An 18,702-nucleotide genomic window follows, 5' to 3' on the forward strand; every position below is an offset into this window, starting at 1 on the left:
GGGCCCCTGGGCCCGTGACCTTTGACTTCTGGGGCCAAGATGGTCAAAAGGCACTTCTACCGGGTCGGGCCCATAAGTGTACCACATATGGGCCTTAAGGCCTTTGTGGCGCTAGCCTTGACAGAATGATGTGTTTGATGGAGGAGAAGGAGGAGGAAAAGGACTAGAAGGCTATATATTTGTACCCAAATACGGCTATACCCGCATGTTATCGGTGTACCCAAACTTACAGTCCTTATTTGCTGAGGACTTAAAATTAAGAAATTGTAAAAAGTCCCCTCCCAGGGGTGTCGTCTCTTACTCTCCATAGGTTGCTGTTGTCAATATCTCTTACTCACAGTGAGCCTATGCAATATGATTAGGGGGAAACTATTCCAGAGGGAGTATGTAAATTAAATGGAACAGCCATTTCAGAGGGAGTATGTTAATTATACGGAACAGCCTTTTGGGGGCCATTTGAGAGGGAGTATGTAAATTAAATGGAACAGCCAATGGGTATGTAATTTAACTGGAACAACCTTATCGCTTCAATTATGATATAATACGATCTGTCTGTTTAGTCCTACGTATGTAGGGTAGGTGGGTGTATGGGTGTTAGTAACAATATAATTCTCAGGTGCTATCTGTGTATTATTCTGAGCCCGGAAGCTGCTTTCTTTGATGAGAAACGGCCCGCCCTTTGTTTTAACGTTTGGGGCCCTGGGCCCTTAATATTTGACTTATGAGGCCCATGTACATTCTCTAGTGCTATCAGTAGACTCAAGCTGGCCACTGTAGCTACTTTATTTACTGAGTAACGGCCGGCCCTGTGTTTTAGCGTTTGGGGCCCTGGGCCATAAGTATGTGATGTATGGGACTCATATGTACATATAACAATAATTCTCAGGTGCAATCTGTGTACAAACTCTGAGCCATAAAGCTGCTTTATATTATGAGAAACGGCCGCCCTTGGTTTTAACATTTGGGGCCCTGGGGGCCCAATATATATATGACTTATGGGGCTCATGTACATATGTTAAAGTATGATTCTCAAGTGCTATCAGTAGACTCAAGCTGGGCATTGTAGCTGCTTTATTTACTGAGTAACGGCCGGCCCTATGTTTTAGCGTTTGGGGCACTGGGGCCCATATTATGTGACATATGGGGGTTATATATACATTTGACAATATAATACTAAAGACCTATCTGTGTACTAAATCTGAACCCTGTAGCTGCTTTATTTGCTGAGAAACGGCCGACCCTTTGTTTAAACATTTGGGCCACTGGGGCCCTAACCTTGTACATCTGGGGCCAAAACGGGCAAAAGGCACATCTACAACTTAGGGCTCATACATATGCCATATATGATCCCTAGTGATCTTGTACTTTTAGAGCTAGGCTTGTCAATCTGTTGCACCATATCTTAACATTTGTGACCCGTCACATCGAAACAGACCACCTCGCGGCAGAAACGAAAATGGAGATTTAAACACTAGGATAAACTGCTGATTTTTAGCTTTAAAAAGACACCTCATTAATTTTGTTGAAATCAGATACAGATGGGCAAAAGGCACTTCTACGGGGTGGGGTCCATAAGTGTACCACATATGGGCCCCATGGTCTTTGTAGTTTTAGCGCTAGCCTTGACAGAATGATGTGTTGGATGGAGGAAAAGGAGGGGAGGAGGAGAAGAAAGCACAGGATAAGAAGATACCCTGCATATTCTGCATGCGGGTATAAGAAGATACCCTGCATGCTCTGCATGCGGGTATAATGATCTAACACCAAGGTTATTCATTGTTGGGGTTGTTTGGGATTAAACTAGAGTTTTATGAATATGAACCACGCCTAGTCAAATCAAGTAGAGGCTGTGGGTTGAGGGCTTAAATAATTTCATTTTCTGATATTTACTTTAGCGATGGTCGTTGTTTTTATATCCATACTATACAGTGTAACGACTTAAATTGTACCTTTAATGAGCGCCTTCAGAATCATCTGATCAATTTGAATCTTGGATGTTTCCACGTACACATTGAGGAACATTTCACGTTCAGACTCCATCATAGCTTTGATATCTTTAAAGCACCTGTTTTGCACATCTGTTTCGCTGCTGATGATTTCCAGCCTTTTTTTAATGTCTTTCTCCCAGTTGACATTGTTGGTCTTAGATGCATCTGGTTCGCTGTCGCCGTTTTGGCAGGTGTCAGAAGTATCTGGCCTGTTTATTTACAAACACATTTGTAAGAAAGTGTCAGGAAATAAGGTAGATGGTTTTTGTCAAGTTTCTACTACTAATGACCCAATTGCCTGCGCATGATTTCATGAGGGAGAGAGCAGATGCCGCGTAACCCAGAATTTTTTTTTAAATAAAAGCGTTGTCCGCAAAGTGTATATAAAAAAGTTTGTCAAAAATGTAAATGTCATTTAGAGCAGATGTGGATTCACTTCGCCTAACAATTTGTACACATCTTTTCAAAAACAGCATTGTAATATAACTATTTAAGACATATTTATTCAAAAATACATTTTGGAATCAATATTAACCTAGTTACATTAAGAAAATGGCAAAAATAATTCACATTTCGTCTTTGCTAGGTACTTTCTTCCTTGGATGGTTTGAACACAAATGCATTAATTTATTGGTCTCGCTATGAGGTTAAAAAATATTGGACGAGACGTAGTCGAGTCCAATATTTTAAAACTCATAGCGAGACCAATACATTTTGCATTGGGTGAAAAAAAAACATCAAATTTTATCACTATTATGTTTTCAGAATCTTTGGGTTTTTTCCCAAATGTCACTTTGCGTAGTTTCCAATGGGACAAGCTAAATACAGAAAAGTATCAAGAGGCTCCAAAGGACATTGAGTTGAATGCGAACTTGTACATAACCTCTATTGATGGAACTTTCATACAGATCTCAGATGTAGTTATTAATGCAGCAGAAGGGAGTGCTCCACCATTGAAATGTCAATAGTGGTAAGAAAGCTACTCGTCCGCAGTTCCCTGGAATCTCTCTAGACTTGTGAAGCTAAATAATGAAATCTATAGGAAGCTGCAAAATGCAGCCATTCTGCCTGATCATTACTTTAGAATACTTCATGACACATTAGGTCAAGTCACTAAAAAGATAATAGAAAGCTTACTGAGAACACAGGCAGTGGATAGGAGAAATGAGGAATAGGAAGACATGCCTGCATCTGAAAATGAAAATTAACTCTTCTATAAGCTGGTCTGCAAACAGAGAAGCATATCCAACCAAAGCTCTGAGCTACTGGTGAATGACAATCCAATTTATAGTACAGTTATTCTGCACAGCAAACATGATTCGACCTTTACAGTACTTAAACCTGGTTAACAGTAAATTACTCCAGCGAAATCAATCGATAAAGTCTAGTCCATCATCCACATTGATGGCACCTGCCAATCAATAATCACCCACTTGAAATCCCCTGGCTCGCTCCACCGACCAAAGCTATGGACAGATATGGGAGTTGTTTTTGCTGTTATGTGTCACTTACATATCTGGGAGGTACGAACATTTGCAGATGCCTCACCTACTCAGTTTTTAGCCTACATGTAATATATACATTATTCTTGATTGACATCAAGTACAAAAAAATATCCGTCAAGTGGTTTAGCAATAATTCCCTTCGGAAGAGAGCGGTCCACAAGTAAGTGATAGTCGCTAAAAATGTTGCAGGCTATGCGTGCCTTTCCTTACTAAATCACCAAAGTGTGAACATTTCCAAACATCTAAATTAGCTAAAAATTCAGGACATGTTACAAAAAAAATTTAGAATTTCAAAAAGTACAAAATATATTGGGCGGTTATTTTTTACACAGTGACGTTAACTAGACAATGTCCTATACCTATAACATGTTTGTAGAGGTCACGCGTCAATGGTTAGAGCACTGTATATTGTGTATAGGAAAATGAACAGTAACTGCAGTATGCAACACGGACACAGACATCATCGCAGCATGGATCAAGCGCTTTGAAAAGTTAGCTACACCCACAGAAGACTTCTTTCTGTCTTCAAAAGCATGACTGAAAACAGTTTTGAAATAATCAAAAGCTGCAACACCGACGACATTAACACTGGAACCCAGATAGTCTCTGATGATGATGTTCTAAATGTGATCAACAAAGTTAACACGAAGAAAGTTAGTGATATTGATGGTTTGTGTGAAGAGCACTTGACTCATGCTGAAGAGATTATAGCGTCATATTGTTTGCAACCCTCTTAGATGAGGAAACTTGAATACATTCTTACATTATTAAAGAAAGGTTACATCATCCATTTTCCTATAAGAATCCTCACATTCAAGACAACTATTGTGGTATTACCATCACCTCTACCTGAAGACCTGAGCGCAAGAAGACCGTAAGTCCACTTGGCCCCTCAATATGTATACACTAAAGTTACATATAGTTACTTTTTAGGGTTTTATAATATTTAATGCATGTTCCATGGTGAAATCATCATTAAAGGTTGTGATAGATTTATTTTGGCCCCTGAACATGTATAAAACATCACTATATGAAACTATACGCAACTTTAGTGTATACATATTGAAGGGCCAAGTGGATTTACGGTCTTCTTGCGCTCAGGTCTTCACCTTCTTTGTCAATATGTTTGCCTTTGGTATAGATCACACACGTTTGGAGATCTATATTGCAATGGTATTTAATAGAGAGCGATCAATCAAGTTAGATTGAATGGTCAATACTCAAGTGAATTCAATCTTTTTAAACGTTTTCGACAAGGAAGATGCACATCAGCTGATATGTACAATATTTCATTGGCCCGTTACTTGACATCCTGAAGAAAAAAGGAATTGGTTCCAAATTTGGACCAATCTATGCTGTCTCAGTCACCCACGTGTGCAGATGACAACCATCTGGTCGCAAACAGTACCTCTGACCGCCAAGTATGCTCCAAGCAGCCACGTATGCTGATCAGCACCAACGACATTCTTCATTCGGACAAAAGCAATTTCCTCATAGTGAATTCTAAAACTCCCATGGAAGTATGGAAGAAAGTTCAACCACTCAAGATAGGCAATGCTGCAGTTAAATTTGAAACAAAGAGCCCACCAACTACAGGCTGAAACTTGAAAGACAAACAACTCTGTAATGCATTTTGTAAACACAGACTTTTCGACATGTACGGCTGACGATGACATAACCATTTTGATGGAAATCAATGATTTTGATATCAATGTTGGGAATACTATTGGACGCAAATGTAACTACTAAGTACCTCAAATATGTGCACTTCCTGGAGCTGACCATGATAATAGTAGTAAATTATATTTAGTGGTAATGTTCGATCTACCTGTCTAAGTTCTACATAATTGATCCCATTTATCGTAAGCAAAACAATTACAGTCTTCACGGCAAAATTGAGAAGGAAACAATAACATCATTTGTATAGTGCCGCCCTCTGTCTTATAACTAGTACAGTGATACAGGATATGTCGTATTATCCCCAGGGGGGTCACTCCCATTGTGGCCTGTACACCATCCGCGATAATCAACTTTTGAAAAGCACCCTAAACAAGGATTTAACCCTTGGCTAAAACGATACCCTAAACAAGGATTTCATTCCTAACATCAAACTTCATACCCTAAATTTCATTTCCGCGTATTTAGAAATTGCAATTTTGCTACCCTTTTTTCCAATTTTTCATGTTTTTGACACCCTAAACGCGATACGCGCGTATCGTGCCTACCCACGAAAAACGACCCTTTTACGCGTTTTCATTATCGCGGATGGTGTACAGGCCACAATGGGAGTGGACCCCCGGGGTATTATCGCTAAATTATGACACTTATTGCGCTGCTCCATAAGGATTTCCGTATAGGATTAAAGAAGGTTCGTGTTAGCCAACCAATGCGTTGTATTTTGAAACTGCTTAAGGGGCGCTATACTGTATCAGGTTTAGCGGTTAGAATCTTATTGGTAAATGGAAACCCTGATCTCGCCTACTGAATTATTTAACTACCCAAGCAATACCTACCTATAAAAGGCGGCAGCCATGATATTTGAAGCTCGGCCGGAGTTGGCAACTACCAGAATCGGTATCTTATTTAAAACTGCTTCTTTTGCTTGTTGGATTGTGTTTGGACCTCCTTCAACAACTATGCAGACAACCGGTATTTTCTCTATAGAGAAGTGAAAGTCTTTATAAACTGGCATGCATGTTTTTTATATTTGGGTACAAAGTATTTGGTCAGCTCCAACAAAACCCGGAACAAGTCGCTGGGCATGTTTTTGAGTAATAGGGCTTTAAAGATGACATTCCCATTAAAAAATCAAATTTTGGAATTCTTGATTTCATGACTGTGAGACTGAGTTGAAAGTACTTATTAAAGTTAAAGAGTGCTTATTTAATCAATAATTAACAGTTTAACTATGATAATCCCTATTCAATCCTATGTAAGGCAGGAAACGTATTAACCCATTCCTCAGAATAGCAATTTGCCAAAAATATCAAGTATCATTCACAAAATTATCCATATCTTGAAATGTATATAATTTTGGTATCATTCAAAGCTTATTGTATAGTGCTTACATTTATATTCAAACCATGAAATGTCAAACATGCCACTTGATCCTGGTTTGGTCAGAACGGGACACATATCGTCGGCTGTATTCCATAGTGGCGTATAGTAATTTTTGGTCATTTTTTTGAAAATTGGCACATATGTTTTTAATGATGTTCTCTTTCATTCTCATCAGTCATAATTAGCTAATTAATTAGTAATTAATTAATTAAATGTGGCGTATAGTTACAGAGTGACATTTTTTGTATTCCATAGTGGCGTATCGACCATACGCCACTTTTTATACACATTTTATAATTATGAATATCGGCAAAAATGAAAAACATCGTATGTCATAGTGGCGTACGCGTATCGGACTTATGGGTGCACACCAGTAAATAGCTCCCATTGACTTTCTGTACAAACAGGGTCCAGGAAAACGTCATTTTCTTGACTCCAGAGCGACTCAGTTCTTCAAAACATACCCTTTCTGCAAGTCGAAGGTCAGATGAAGTCATCTATTGTAGAAATTATATACGGAGTCCAGCATTTTTTTCCAGAAAAATGCCGACTAGATCACCCTATAGCCCATACAGCATACACCACCTCACGAATAGCTTGGTGTTTCTGAAATGTAACACATTTTGAAAGTTTAGCCAAATTGTAATAAAAAGTCAGATCCTGCTCATTTTTCACAGACAATCTATTTCCCAGGCCTAAATGAGGATTACATATGAATCAGGGCCTAATAGTTGGGTTTTAAGCCTTTTCTAATGTATTTAATTTAGTCGTATTGCACGTTTCCTCGTTTGAAACACTGATTTTTTGCTCCCAGGGTGTCGGAGACTTGTATTTACTGGTGTGCACTCTAAACAATTTTTATGTTTTTATGTTTATATAGTAAATCATAAATTTGGACATTTGTAAACTTAATTAGACTGGTTTCTTTCAGTTTGAAGGGCTTTTACTATGCAAATCAGCTAATTAACATGGTACTATTTTTAGAATATTTTGCTATCTACTGCTGATAGCAATGACAAAATTAACTAATTTCATGATTTCCCATTTTAATCTCTCTAAATAAGAGCAAGCAAAATGAAGATAAGCAAATTGCATTTATAAGCAAATGAGGAGAAAATACATGGCCAGTGGTGTAGCATCATAGGGGTGGGGGCGGGGGCGGTTGCAGGGGGGGGGGTGAAAGAGCATCATGACCCCTGTCAATTGATTTAAAACTTTGAAAATCCCTGAGGAAAATTGCAGAAAAAGTGCTTGGGTTCTCCTAGGGCCTGGTGATGCTCCCTCCCTTCCTCCCCTATAGTGGTCTGTGCCACCCCCCCCACCCCCACCCCCATAGGATATCTCATGCTACACCACTGTACATGGCTAGTAACTATATAACATAAGCCCTGGCAGTAGAGCCTGGGTACAGTGATGAAAATTAGCTTGCCTAAAATATGTTAAAGCTGACCAAAAATGGTCACTGTAATTTTTAAGCTTACCAACATTGTGTCCAATGCAGGTTCCAATCAGCCAATCACAGCCTTCTAAATGCATGCTCGAACCATGGTGGGAATGCTTTTCTTAAGCTTTTGCAATTCTATGATAGAGCACGACAGCAGTGCCAAATTTTGAAGTCTCGCGATGCATGACCATGCATCGTCTTACAATGCTATGTCAGTGATCTGAGTGATCCGAGTATCCATTTCACTGATTTCGGCCCTATTTGTACACAAATCTTACCTTTATACTCCTTCAATAGTCAAAATTCTGCAGGTAGTTAGCTAAACAAGCTAGAAATCACCTAATTGATATGTTACACAGTCATTTGTAGCTTCGCTTTGAGGGATTTTATCGATAACAATTTAAAACTCGAAGGAAAACATTGTGACCGAGGTCAAAAGGTCAAAATTGTACAGGGTGCACACCAGTAAATAGCTCCCATTGACTTTCTGTACAAACAGGGTCCAGGAAAACGTCATTTTCTTGACTCCAGAGCGACTCAGTTCTTCAAAACATACCCTTTCTGCAAGTCGAAGGTCAGATGAAGTCATCTATTGTAGAAATTATATACGGAGTCCAGCATTTTTTCCAGAAAATGCCGACTAGATCACCCTATAGCCCATACAGCATACACCACCTCACGAATAGCTTGGTGTTTCTGAAATGTAACACATTTTGAAAGTTTAGCCAAATTGTAATAAAAAGTCAGATCCTGCTCATTTTTCACAGACAATCTATTTCCCAGGCCTAAATGAGGATTAAATATGAATCAGGGCCTAATAGTTGGGTTTTAAGCCTTTTCTAATGTATTTAATTTAGTCGTATTGCACGTTTCCTCGTTTGAAACACTGATTTTTTGCTCCCAGGGTGTCGGAGACTTGTATTTACTGGTGTGCACTCTTATACGCCACTATGGAATACGAACGACGAAAAGTAACGCCATAGGGATTACACGGCGACCGAGGTGGCGTACGGTTTTTGTTCGTTTTCCATAGTGACGTATAGTTTTATTTTCTGTTTGCCAGCAATAGTATGTATTTATTTCTTTTGAAAAATATATAACAATAAAATCTATTTAGTTTACTACAGAAATTTCACATCATTTACAAAATATAATGAATGTCTGATTTACACAACTCGATTTTGAATTGGCATTTCTTCAAACCCGATTTTCTCGAAAAGTTGTTTATTCGCGGCGCCCCACTATACGCCACTATGGAATACGGACGACGATATGTTATTACATAGAAACATGTTATTATAAAGTTAGTCATATCTTTAAATGAAATTTAAAAAAATAGTTTCCTTTAATTAAAAAGGAATTACGTGGATTTATAGGTTTTTTCATCCGGTCAATTTGCACCGAAACTGCTTCCAATATTGTATTTCATAACAAAATATTTGGACTAAACACCGAAATGTATCTATTGATATGAATACACATGATTATTGCATTGTGCAAAATTATTAGGGCACAAACTGACTCCCGGTAGAGAAACCATAAATCTGCGTATTACCTTCCAGATCAGACACCTTCCAGTTTTCTGACATTGCCTTTTCAAGACCTCCCCTGAGAGGTACGTCGCTCCCATACTTATCTGTACCATCATCTACCAAAATAAAGTAGGAATGGTTTGGTTCTAATGACGAAACTTCTTTTTCTGCCGATTCTGCCGGTGGTCCTGGATCCAGTTCCCCCACACACCCCTCAAAACAAAAATAAACATTTTGTGAAATTATGTTTAGTGCTAGTAGCAATCTATTACTAATTTAAACCGTAAGTCGTTACATGATGGATGTAAATTTGGATGGAAGAATATCGATGGAAAGCTCTATACATGTATTTAAACCTAAAATAATTGTTGCATTGACTTAACAAAAATTGCGTAGGTATGTAGCGGTATGTTAAGCTCATTTTTCTAAACACTTTTCTTTAAACATGTCCATAGAATATTCAACATCAAGCAATATCACTTAAACGTGTCACTCTTGATGTTAAGATTGATCCTTCATAACACATTTAAATGACTTTACACCTGGACTTTACCATCATAGATACAGGGAAGGACTTGGCGATACAATTTTAGGCCTTTTACTTAATGCCCAATTGTGAAGCAAATCAATGTGATAAAACTTCTTTAAACATCGGATTATTTGACATCATTTCATGTTTACCTTTTTTAATGCCAGGTCTATTTCATCCCTATAATCTAACCGTAGCTTTCCGAACACTGCTATCCCGATGGTCTCGATTTTTTTCTTTCCATTTTTCTTCGCCGTCTCGTAGTCACCAACGGCTGTTCCAACGTACTTCATTACTCCTACATTGGTACCTCCAGTTATCACCCACGCTTCTAAAGTATGAACAAAAGTTTTAAATGTACGTAGCATCATGAACTTAATCTAGTAGTCTATGGTCGCCAAATTCTAGCTATGATAATTATATTTTGCGTGTAATTAAGTAATTTTTCCAATTTAAATAACAAATTTCTGTGACGTGAATATTGTTTGCATTAGAAAAAATTATTTTATTGAATAAATAATTTCATCGTGAGCAAAAATATTCACGTTGAAAAAAAAAAAGATTATTTGAATTAGATAAATTATTTAATGAATGTATGAGCTAGACATAAATATTATTCACATTTGAAAATGTGGCGTTCATGGTACCCCGCATTACGTTAATGAGTATTATGGCTCCATATAAATAAGTTGACCTCAATGTTTATCAACAAAGGCAAAGGACAGGTATACCGATATGCTTTGTGAACCCCGCCGTGCAACCCACTACACTGTTCAATAGCCTTATTGTGATGTGGCGGAAGTTTTAAAAACACGAGCCCTGAACAAAATATGATGCGCGCACATACAGCCAGGCAAAAAACAATGGAAATTAGATTGAGGCGTACGCATACTGCCAGGCATTGAAGTCAACTCATCTATAAGAAATGTTCTCTCCCATCATTGCTATTGTGAATGTTTGAAACTGATGATCGATGAAGATTATCAATGAGAATGAGGCACGTTATTTAACTTATTTGCATTTAAAAAAAACGGGTACATGTTTAGATAAAAGGTAATTATCGGGGTACATCGAAAGATATTCAATTGAGACCTGGAAATAATGGTACATACAGGGGTGTAGCAAGAGCCTCGGGGGCCCATGGACAAGAAACAGTGTGGGCCCTTTTAGCAGGGCCGGATTTACCATTGGGCCAGAGGAGCCCCCAAAATTGTCCTATGCATGTTCCTCTTATCCCAACATTCGCGTATATTATCCTAACCCTTCACATAGAAAATTTTACCTTCATTTTGGGTCTGAAAATGGTCTGAAATTAAAAACTATTTTGCGCGCAAATGTCCTAGTAAGATCGGAACAAAATGTGCTTATCTCCCTCTAATTTGCAATGCTTCTGCCACCACTGTCGATCTTATTTTAGGCCGCAATTTGTAAACCAAACTTGGCCTCTTAGGTGCACATGCCTTTTTCACGGTGAGTTTGGGGCCTCTAAATTTTGTCCGGGTCCAGGTAAATTCGGCCCTGACTTTAAGCGTCTCTTTAATTAGCGCTTATTTCATTATATCGTTTGCTTGTGGCCCCCTGAACCCTCGGGCCCATGGACTTCGTCCACCATGTCCCCCCGCTTGCTACGCCCCAGGATACATACTCGCGCTTTCAGCTGCCTCAACGATTCCTTTTCGAAACACTTCTTTTATGTTGGTGTTGAAAGGAAAATCCCATGCGCCACCCGTCACAGAGATTAGCAGATTAGGGCGATTGTCTCCAGTCCACTTCCATTCCTCTTCCTTTTCGAGTTGCTTTAGTAGATTTTCTCCTGTTTGCTTTAAGAACTTGCTCTTTTCTTCTTTATCGCCGCCTTCAAATATTGCGGCTATCTTCACGACCTTTATCATAATATTACGATAATGGAAGAAAATTAAAATTATTGACAACATACGTTAGGCCTTAATATCTCCATGTTTACGCCCGATTCAATTACACTTGCTCATGAATATTTTTACCAACTACTTCTATTCCTTTCGTCAACAACTATTCGACATGTGGTGAAAATGACTGGCACGCCAGGTTAAATCAGGCTAAATGGCATCCCAGCAAACAGAAAACGTTTTCGACATCATTCGCAAAAGGTTATAAAAGGTTGTCAGAAAACGTTTAAATGTCGGGTTATATAAAGGGTATATTAAGAGTGTAAGACGTTTTCATAACCCTAAAAAAAATTTTTTTGATAATCTACTACTCAGCAAACAAAAATAAATGAAGAGATTTCATACTTCTAGTCCAATAAAACAGTACTCACTGTGGACGTTTCGAAGTCTTACAGACTTCTTTTTCAACACTGATGTTGTTGCGATGATCTTCTGTTTACCGCTGATGATACAGGTTGCTTAGCAACGTGGTTGCCAGTAGGTTTTCCAAGAAGATCGTCAAATGCATGAGTAAAATTGTATTGCCCCTCGTCCCTGTTCATGATGTTGTCTTGCTTCCTGATCTGAATTGCCTCCTTTATCCATCGCTTATATCTGTCCGCCTCCTTGCCTACTACCCTAGCCTCTTCCCAGTCTATAATGTGATCTTTGTCCATAACATGATCCGTGATGGCTGATTTATTGACCTTTGATTCTGATGCCTTTCTGCTAGCTCTGGTTCTTACTGTAGCCCCTGCTTTCTCCGCCTCTGCCCGGTGCTCTTCGATACGCTTGCCAAACTTCCTGCCTGTCACTCCAACATACGTAGATTCACAGTTCTTACATAGAATGGAGTATATGACATCCGTGGTGTTGAGTGGATCACGCTTATCTTTGGGATGAACCAACATGTTTCTGAGCGTACAATGAGGTTTCATAGCTGTTGCAATGTTGTAATTTTTGAAAGTCCTGGCTATACGTTCAGAAACCCCTTCCACATAAGGGATGACGACCATGCCTTTGGATTTGCTGTTCTCATCCTTCTTGGTGTTCTTCTTCTCTCTTGGTGTCTCCATTTGCTTCTTAACTCTGTCAATACTCCATGGCGGGTACCCACATGTGTTGAGCGCTTTTTTGATGTTAGCTTCCTCCTCTTCCTTGTCTGTGTCTTCTGTGATGATTTTATTTTTTTGTCCATTAGAGTTCTTACTACGCCCAATTTCTGGTGTAACGGGTGGTGGGACGCAAAATTCATGCATTGGTCGGTGTGTGTGGCTTTACGATACACCAACAGTTTGACAGAGCCATCATAGGGACGAACGTTGAGGGTGTCCAGGAATGGAATCCTGCCATCTTTCTCCTCCTCAAAGGTGAACTTTATAGAATTCGAATCGTCGATACTGTTGAGATGATCTGTGAGTGGTATGACTCCGTCTTTGCTGACAACCTCCAAAATGTCATCCACATACCTTTTCCAGAGCTTAGGCTTACAATTCAATGGAGCCGTGGCGATAGCAGACTGTTCAAGATGTTCCATGAAAATATTTACAGCAAGAGGTCACGCATTTGACGATCTTCTTGGAAAACCAACTGGCAACCGCGTTGCTAAGCAACATGTATCATCAGCGGTAAACAGAAGATCATCACAACAACATCAGTGTTGAAAAAGAAGTCTGCAAGACTTCGAAACGTCCACAGTGAGTACTGTTTTATTGGACTAGAAGTATGAAATCTCTTCATTTATTTATCAACAACAGTCCTGAGAAAAATGTTCAGTAAAGCAAACAAAAAGTTTTACAGAAAACGTTTAAATGTCGGGTTATATAAAGGGTATAAAAACGTTTTAATAACATTCCAAAAACATTCTTGAAAACTTGATACAAAACATTCTAAACAGAATGTTATTTTGGGGTTGAAAAATGTTTGCCCAAAATATTTTCAATAACGTTATAAAAACGTTTCCATGACCATTATATAACCCGACATTTAAATGTTATTAAAATTAAGTACATTTCTGTGTTTGCTGGGTTCAAATATTTTAACATAATGTTAAGTATTGACACAATATTTGGCAAAAATGTTTGCAAAAATAGTTTACAATAACATTTTTTGAAAACATTTAAAAATAGGCAGAAGAAATTGTCTTGAAGGAAGAAATTATCTAAATTTGTTACTATTGAAATTCGACCATTTGTCATTCAAATGAGTATAGCTTAGTGTAATAAAATAGATTTAGTGTCTTTAAGATTGGCTATTGTTTTCGGATACTTCTTTGGCCCAGTCAATTTCAAAGTAATACTAAAAAGTATATAACCGATATCCATTGCCAAGTATGTGTTTACTCAGACCTATTCAAAAACTACGTTTCGATTACCTTGATCACTTTCTCACTGTCTCCAAATTTAATCTCTCCAAACTTGAGTTCAAGTGGAGTTGTTTCCTCATTGTTATTCTAAAAAGTAAAAGCAATGATGAATAATTATTAAAAACAATAAATAGTAAGCTGGAGAGGGTCGTTATTCTGAATTTCGGAATAACGAGCCTTACAGTAAATTCGGTGTAATTTCCCTTCGGAGTAACAAGCCTAGCCTTCCGAGTATTTACATTTCGCCTTCAGGATTAAGGACCCCTCGGAATAACGACCCGTTGGAGTAATAACGACCGTTTGGAAAAACGCATCTGGGCCATTAACACTTACTAATGATAAGATAAGATTGTTGTTATTAACTTAACATTTGTTTCTATGTATTTTCTCATCCTACGACTAGCTTCTTCACCAGGCATATTTAAGCGCTTGTTTACATCCAAATGACTTATCATAATCGTAGAGACATCCGTTGCCTTTATTTAAGTGACACAAATTTCAACCCACCTCCTTAGTGCCGACATTAGAAGTCAACCATTAGAGCGGGTGATGCCCATCATAAAGTTTCTACAGTAAAATCCATGATTTTTAATTTGCTCTTGTGAAATTATTACTTTTTAGTTCAGCAGAAAGTTACTTTAAGCATCGCATATTCTTTGCATTTTTAGTCAAAAAATGTTGCCTATACACTTCTGGATATACCCATACCTATACATTGGTACCAAATATAACAGTATAATGACAATATAAGAAATAATAGGGGCTTCCCAAAAAGTGCTCAATAGGACTAGGGTTGATGACTTAATACGAAAAAAACAAGTCATTATGTATGTTTTGCTATGTATTAAAACGTAATCAAATAGCATGCGATTACAGAACCTTGTATATCCAATTATGTGGAATCAAAATTAAAAAAGGATAGAGCGTCAATGATTTTGAGCAAAGTATACATTAAGCGTTTTCAATATTAAAACCGTGAAGAAACTATATAAAAAATGACATACTGAAAAGGTTTATTATTAAGACGTTGACTAGCTACAGTGCTGAAACAGGTTATAACTAGACATGGCCGTGGTCTAAAACCACGAACACAGCCGTGTTATGCCCCCTTAATGACCCTTGACCCCAAAATATATGAAAACCCCATAGACATTGGCTAATGTCAATGCATGGGTGCACGTGGCATCACTTTGCTATGGCATTTGTGGCAGAAGGGGCATTTTGAAGGTTTTTCGTCTCAGACCGGAAGTAACCCCTTAATGACCTTTGACCCCAAATAAAAAATACCACATATGAATTGGGTAACCCCAATTTATGTGTGAACATACCGTTACTGTCCTACGTTTTTCTTAGCTAACAACATTTTTTGAATATAATTCGTTTTATACGAAATGACACCACTTGTTTATATCGGAAGTTACCCCTTAATAACCTTTGACTCTAAATAAAAAAATACCACTGCAACTGCAATTTATGTGTGAACATACCGTTACTGTCCTATGTTTTTCTTAGCAGTTAAAAGATTTTTCGTTTTATACCGGAAGTGACCCCTTAATGACCTTTGACCCCAAATATGTGAGGACCCTATAGACACTGGGTAATAACTATGCATGTGTGCAAGTGGCGTCATTGTCCTACGTAATTTGTGGGAGAAGTAGCATTTTTAGATGAAATCACGTTTTTGACACCTGTGACATCTGCGTGACCTTTGATCCCGCGAGTTTCATGTGAAATGTAGGGACACGGTCAATGATTGTTGTGACCAAGTTAGGCCAAATTGATATAAGTATGTGAGTACTAGAGGAAATGTAATGGTCGACAGTAGAAGAAGAACAACAACGACAAAAATGAACTAGACATGTACATAAATGTGGTCTTAATGACCCTTAATGACCTTTGACCCCAAAATCTCTGAACACCTCATTGACATTGGCGAATGTCAATGCATATATGCACGTGGCATCACTCTGGTATATGTTATTTGTGCCAGAAGAGGCATTTTGCAGGAATTTTGTTTTAGACCTGAAGTGACCCCTTAATAACCTTTGACCCCAAACAATTACTACAATACAATGGTAATTACATACACATACATATGAATTGACCCCTTAATGAAAATTCATGAGGACATTAGACACAACAATTCATGTATAAACATTATTCCGACCATTTTAAAATACCACATATACATTGCATAATTACAATTATTTATGAACATACAGTTACTGGCTATGTTTTCTTGGCAAATAAAAATGTTTGAAGGTTTTTCGTTTTATACCGGAATTGACTCTTAATGACCTTTGACCCCAAATTCTCACAGATTTTAGGTCAAAGGTCATTGAGGGTCATTTCCGGTATAAACGAAAAGTTATATTTGCTAAGAAAAGCATAGGACAGTAACGGTATGTTCATAAATGAATTGTTGTTATCCAATGTATATGTAGTATTTTTTAATTTGGGGTCAAAGGTCATTAAGCGGTCACTTCCGAAAGAAACGAAATACCTTTAAAATGCTTCTTCTCACACAAATTACATAGGAGAGTGATGCCACTTGCATATATGCATTGTTATTACCCAGTGTCTATGGGGTGCACACAGATTTGGGGTCAAATGCAATTAAGGGGTCACTTCGTATAAAACGAAATACCTTCAAACATTTTTATTAACCAAGAAAAACATAGCACAGTAACGGTATGTTTATACATGAATTGATATTACCCAGTGTATGCGTGGTATTATTTTTATTTAGGGTCAAAGGCTATTAAGGGGTCACTTCCGGTCTAAAACGAAATTCCTGCAAAATGCCTCTTCGGGGACAAATAACATATAGCAGATTGATGTCACGTGCACACATGCATTGACATTAGCCAATGTCAATGGGATGTTCAGAGATTTTGGGGTCAACGGTCATTAAGGGTCACATAACGGCTGTGTTCGTGGTCTTAGACCACAGTTATGTACATGTCTAGTTCTTTCTTCTTCTTCTTCGTCTGTCGACCTTTATATTTCCTCTAGCACTGACATGCTTACACAGATTTTGACTCAACTTGATCATAACTATCATTGATCATGCTCCTACATGTCACATGAAACTTGTGGGGTCAAAGGTCACGTAGGGTTCATAGGGTAAAATAATGTGATTTTTACTCAAAATGCTTCTTCTCCCACAGAATACGTAGGACAGTGACGCCACTTGCACAAATGCATTGTTTTACTCAGTGTCTACGGGGTCCTCACAGATTTGGGGTCAAAGGTAAACGAAAAACCTTCAAAAATTTTTATTAACCAAGAAAAACAGCATTTTAACGGTATCTTTATAATAATACATGAATTGTTATTACCCAGTGTATGCGTGGTAATTTGTTTATTTGGGGTCAAAGGTTATTAAGGGGTCACTTCCGGTCTAAAACGAAATTCCTGCAAAATGATCTTCGGGCACTAAACATATACCAGAGTGATGCCACGTGCACATATGCATTGACATTCGCCAATGTCAATGGGATGTTCAGAGAATTTGGGGTCAAAAGGTCATTAAGGGTCACACAACGGCTGTGTTCGAGGTCTTAGACCACAGTTATGTACATCTCTAGTTTCACATTTTAGGTGGGATGGACTCGATGGGGACCCATCTATGGCTGCCATTGAGGTGTAGGAATGCGTGAAATTGGATTCGTCTATACGATAGCTTATTATTCATTGCTTACCTGCGTTGGCAAACCTGTGGAATTCTCGGATTCTGGAGAAGACGCATTCAAACTCGCAAGGTTCACATCCTAACAAAATAAGGGCAAGGTCAGGGTTAACAAATATAAACAACAGTATAATTCTGACGTTTAATATATTGGTGTTTCAATAACCACTTAGTAGTTTGCGTTGTACAAAATGGCGCAAGCAGCGCTCTTTGTGTATATAATTATGCCAAGTATTAAAACGTAATGATAGCTTTTGCTGGAAATTGAGGACCTAATAGAGTGTGAAAATCAACATTGAAAAGGGGACGTCGGTGGTTTTGAGCAAATTATATAACGTAATCTTTATCAATATTAAAACCGCGAAGGAAAGGTATATGAAAAACCATACTAAAATTAGGAAACACCTAAAATTTATAATAATACCATGAGAAACTTGGGGCGTCATCTTAATGCAAAGGTTTGTCATTAAAACAATGACATGCGAAATCAAAGGCGGTACATGTAGTAATGTGTGTACCTGTGTTTACCAAAAGGAATTTTACATGGGGAATGTTTGTATTCATTTTGGTATCACTAGTTAGAAAAGAGCCGTAGTTATAATACAATACCGAGACTGGTAAACAATATTATAACTCATATAGGAATAATTTTCCACGATTTTTAGCTGGATTTTACAAAACCCT

General features: G+C 38.0%; 1 protein-coding gene across 1 annotated transcript in view; it reads right to left on the reverse strand.

Moving 5' to 3' along the window:
• The window catches only part of LOC140143783 (transient receptor potential cation channel subfamily M member-like 2), a 56,404-nt gene that overhangs the window by 34,325 nt on the left and 3,377 nt on the right, over window positions 1–18,702 (reverse strand). Inside the window, exons 3-9 of the mRNA XM_072165596.1 lie at window positions 18,032–18,100; window positions 14,337–14,414; window positions 11,704–11,941; window positions 10,211–10,389; window positions 9,553–9,742; window positions 6,007–6,151; window positions 1,950–2,197 (exon numbers count right to left, since the gene is read on the reverse strand). Of these exons, the coding sequence (XP_072021697.1) occupies window positions 1,950–2,197; window positions 6,007–6,151; window positions 9,553–9,742; window positions 10,211–10,389; window positions 11,704–11,941; window positions 14,337–14,414; window positions 18,032–18,100 (1,147 nt within the window). The remainder of the gene's footprint in view (window positions 1–1,949; window positions 2,198–6,006; window positions 6,152–9,552; window positions 9,743–10,210; window positions 10,390–11,703; window positions 11,942–14,336; window positions 14,415–18,031; window positions 18,101–18,702) is intronic.

The sequence above is a fragment of the Amphiura filiformis genome, unplaced genomic scaffold, assembly GCF_039555335.1.
Source record: "Amphiura filiformis unplaced genomic scaffold, Afil_fr2py scaffold_28, whole genome shotgun sequence".
NCBI classification, from domain to species: domain Eukaryota; kingdom Metazoa; phylum Echinodermata; class Ophiuroidea; order Amphilepidida; family Amphiuridae; genus Amphiura; species Amphiura filiformis.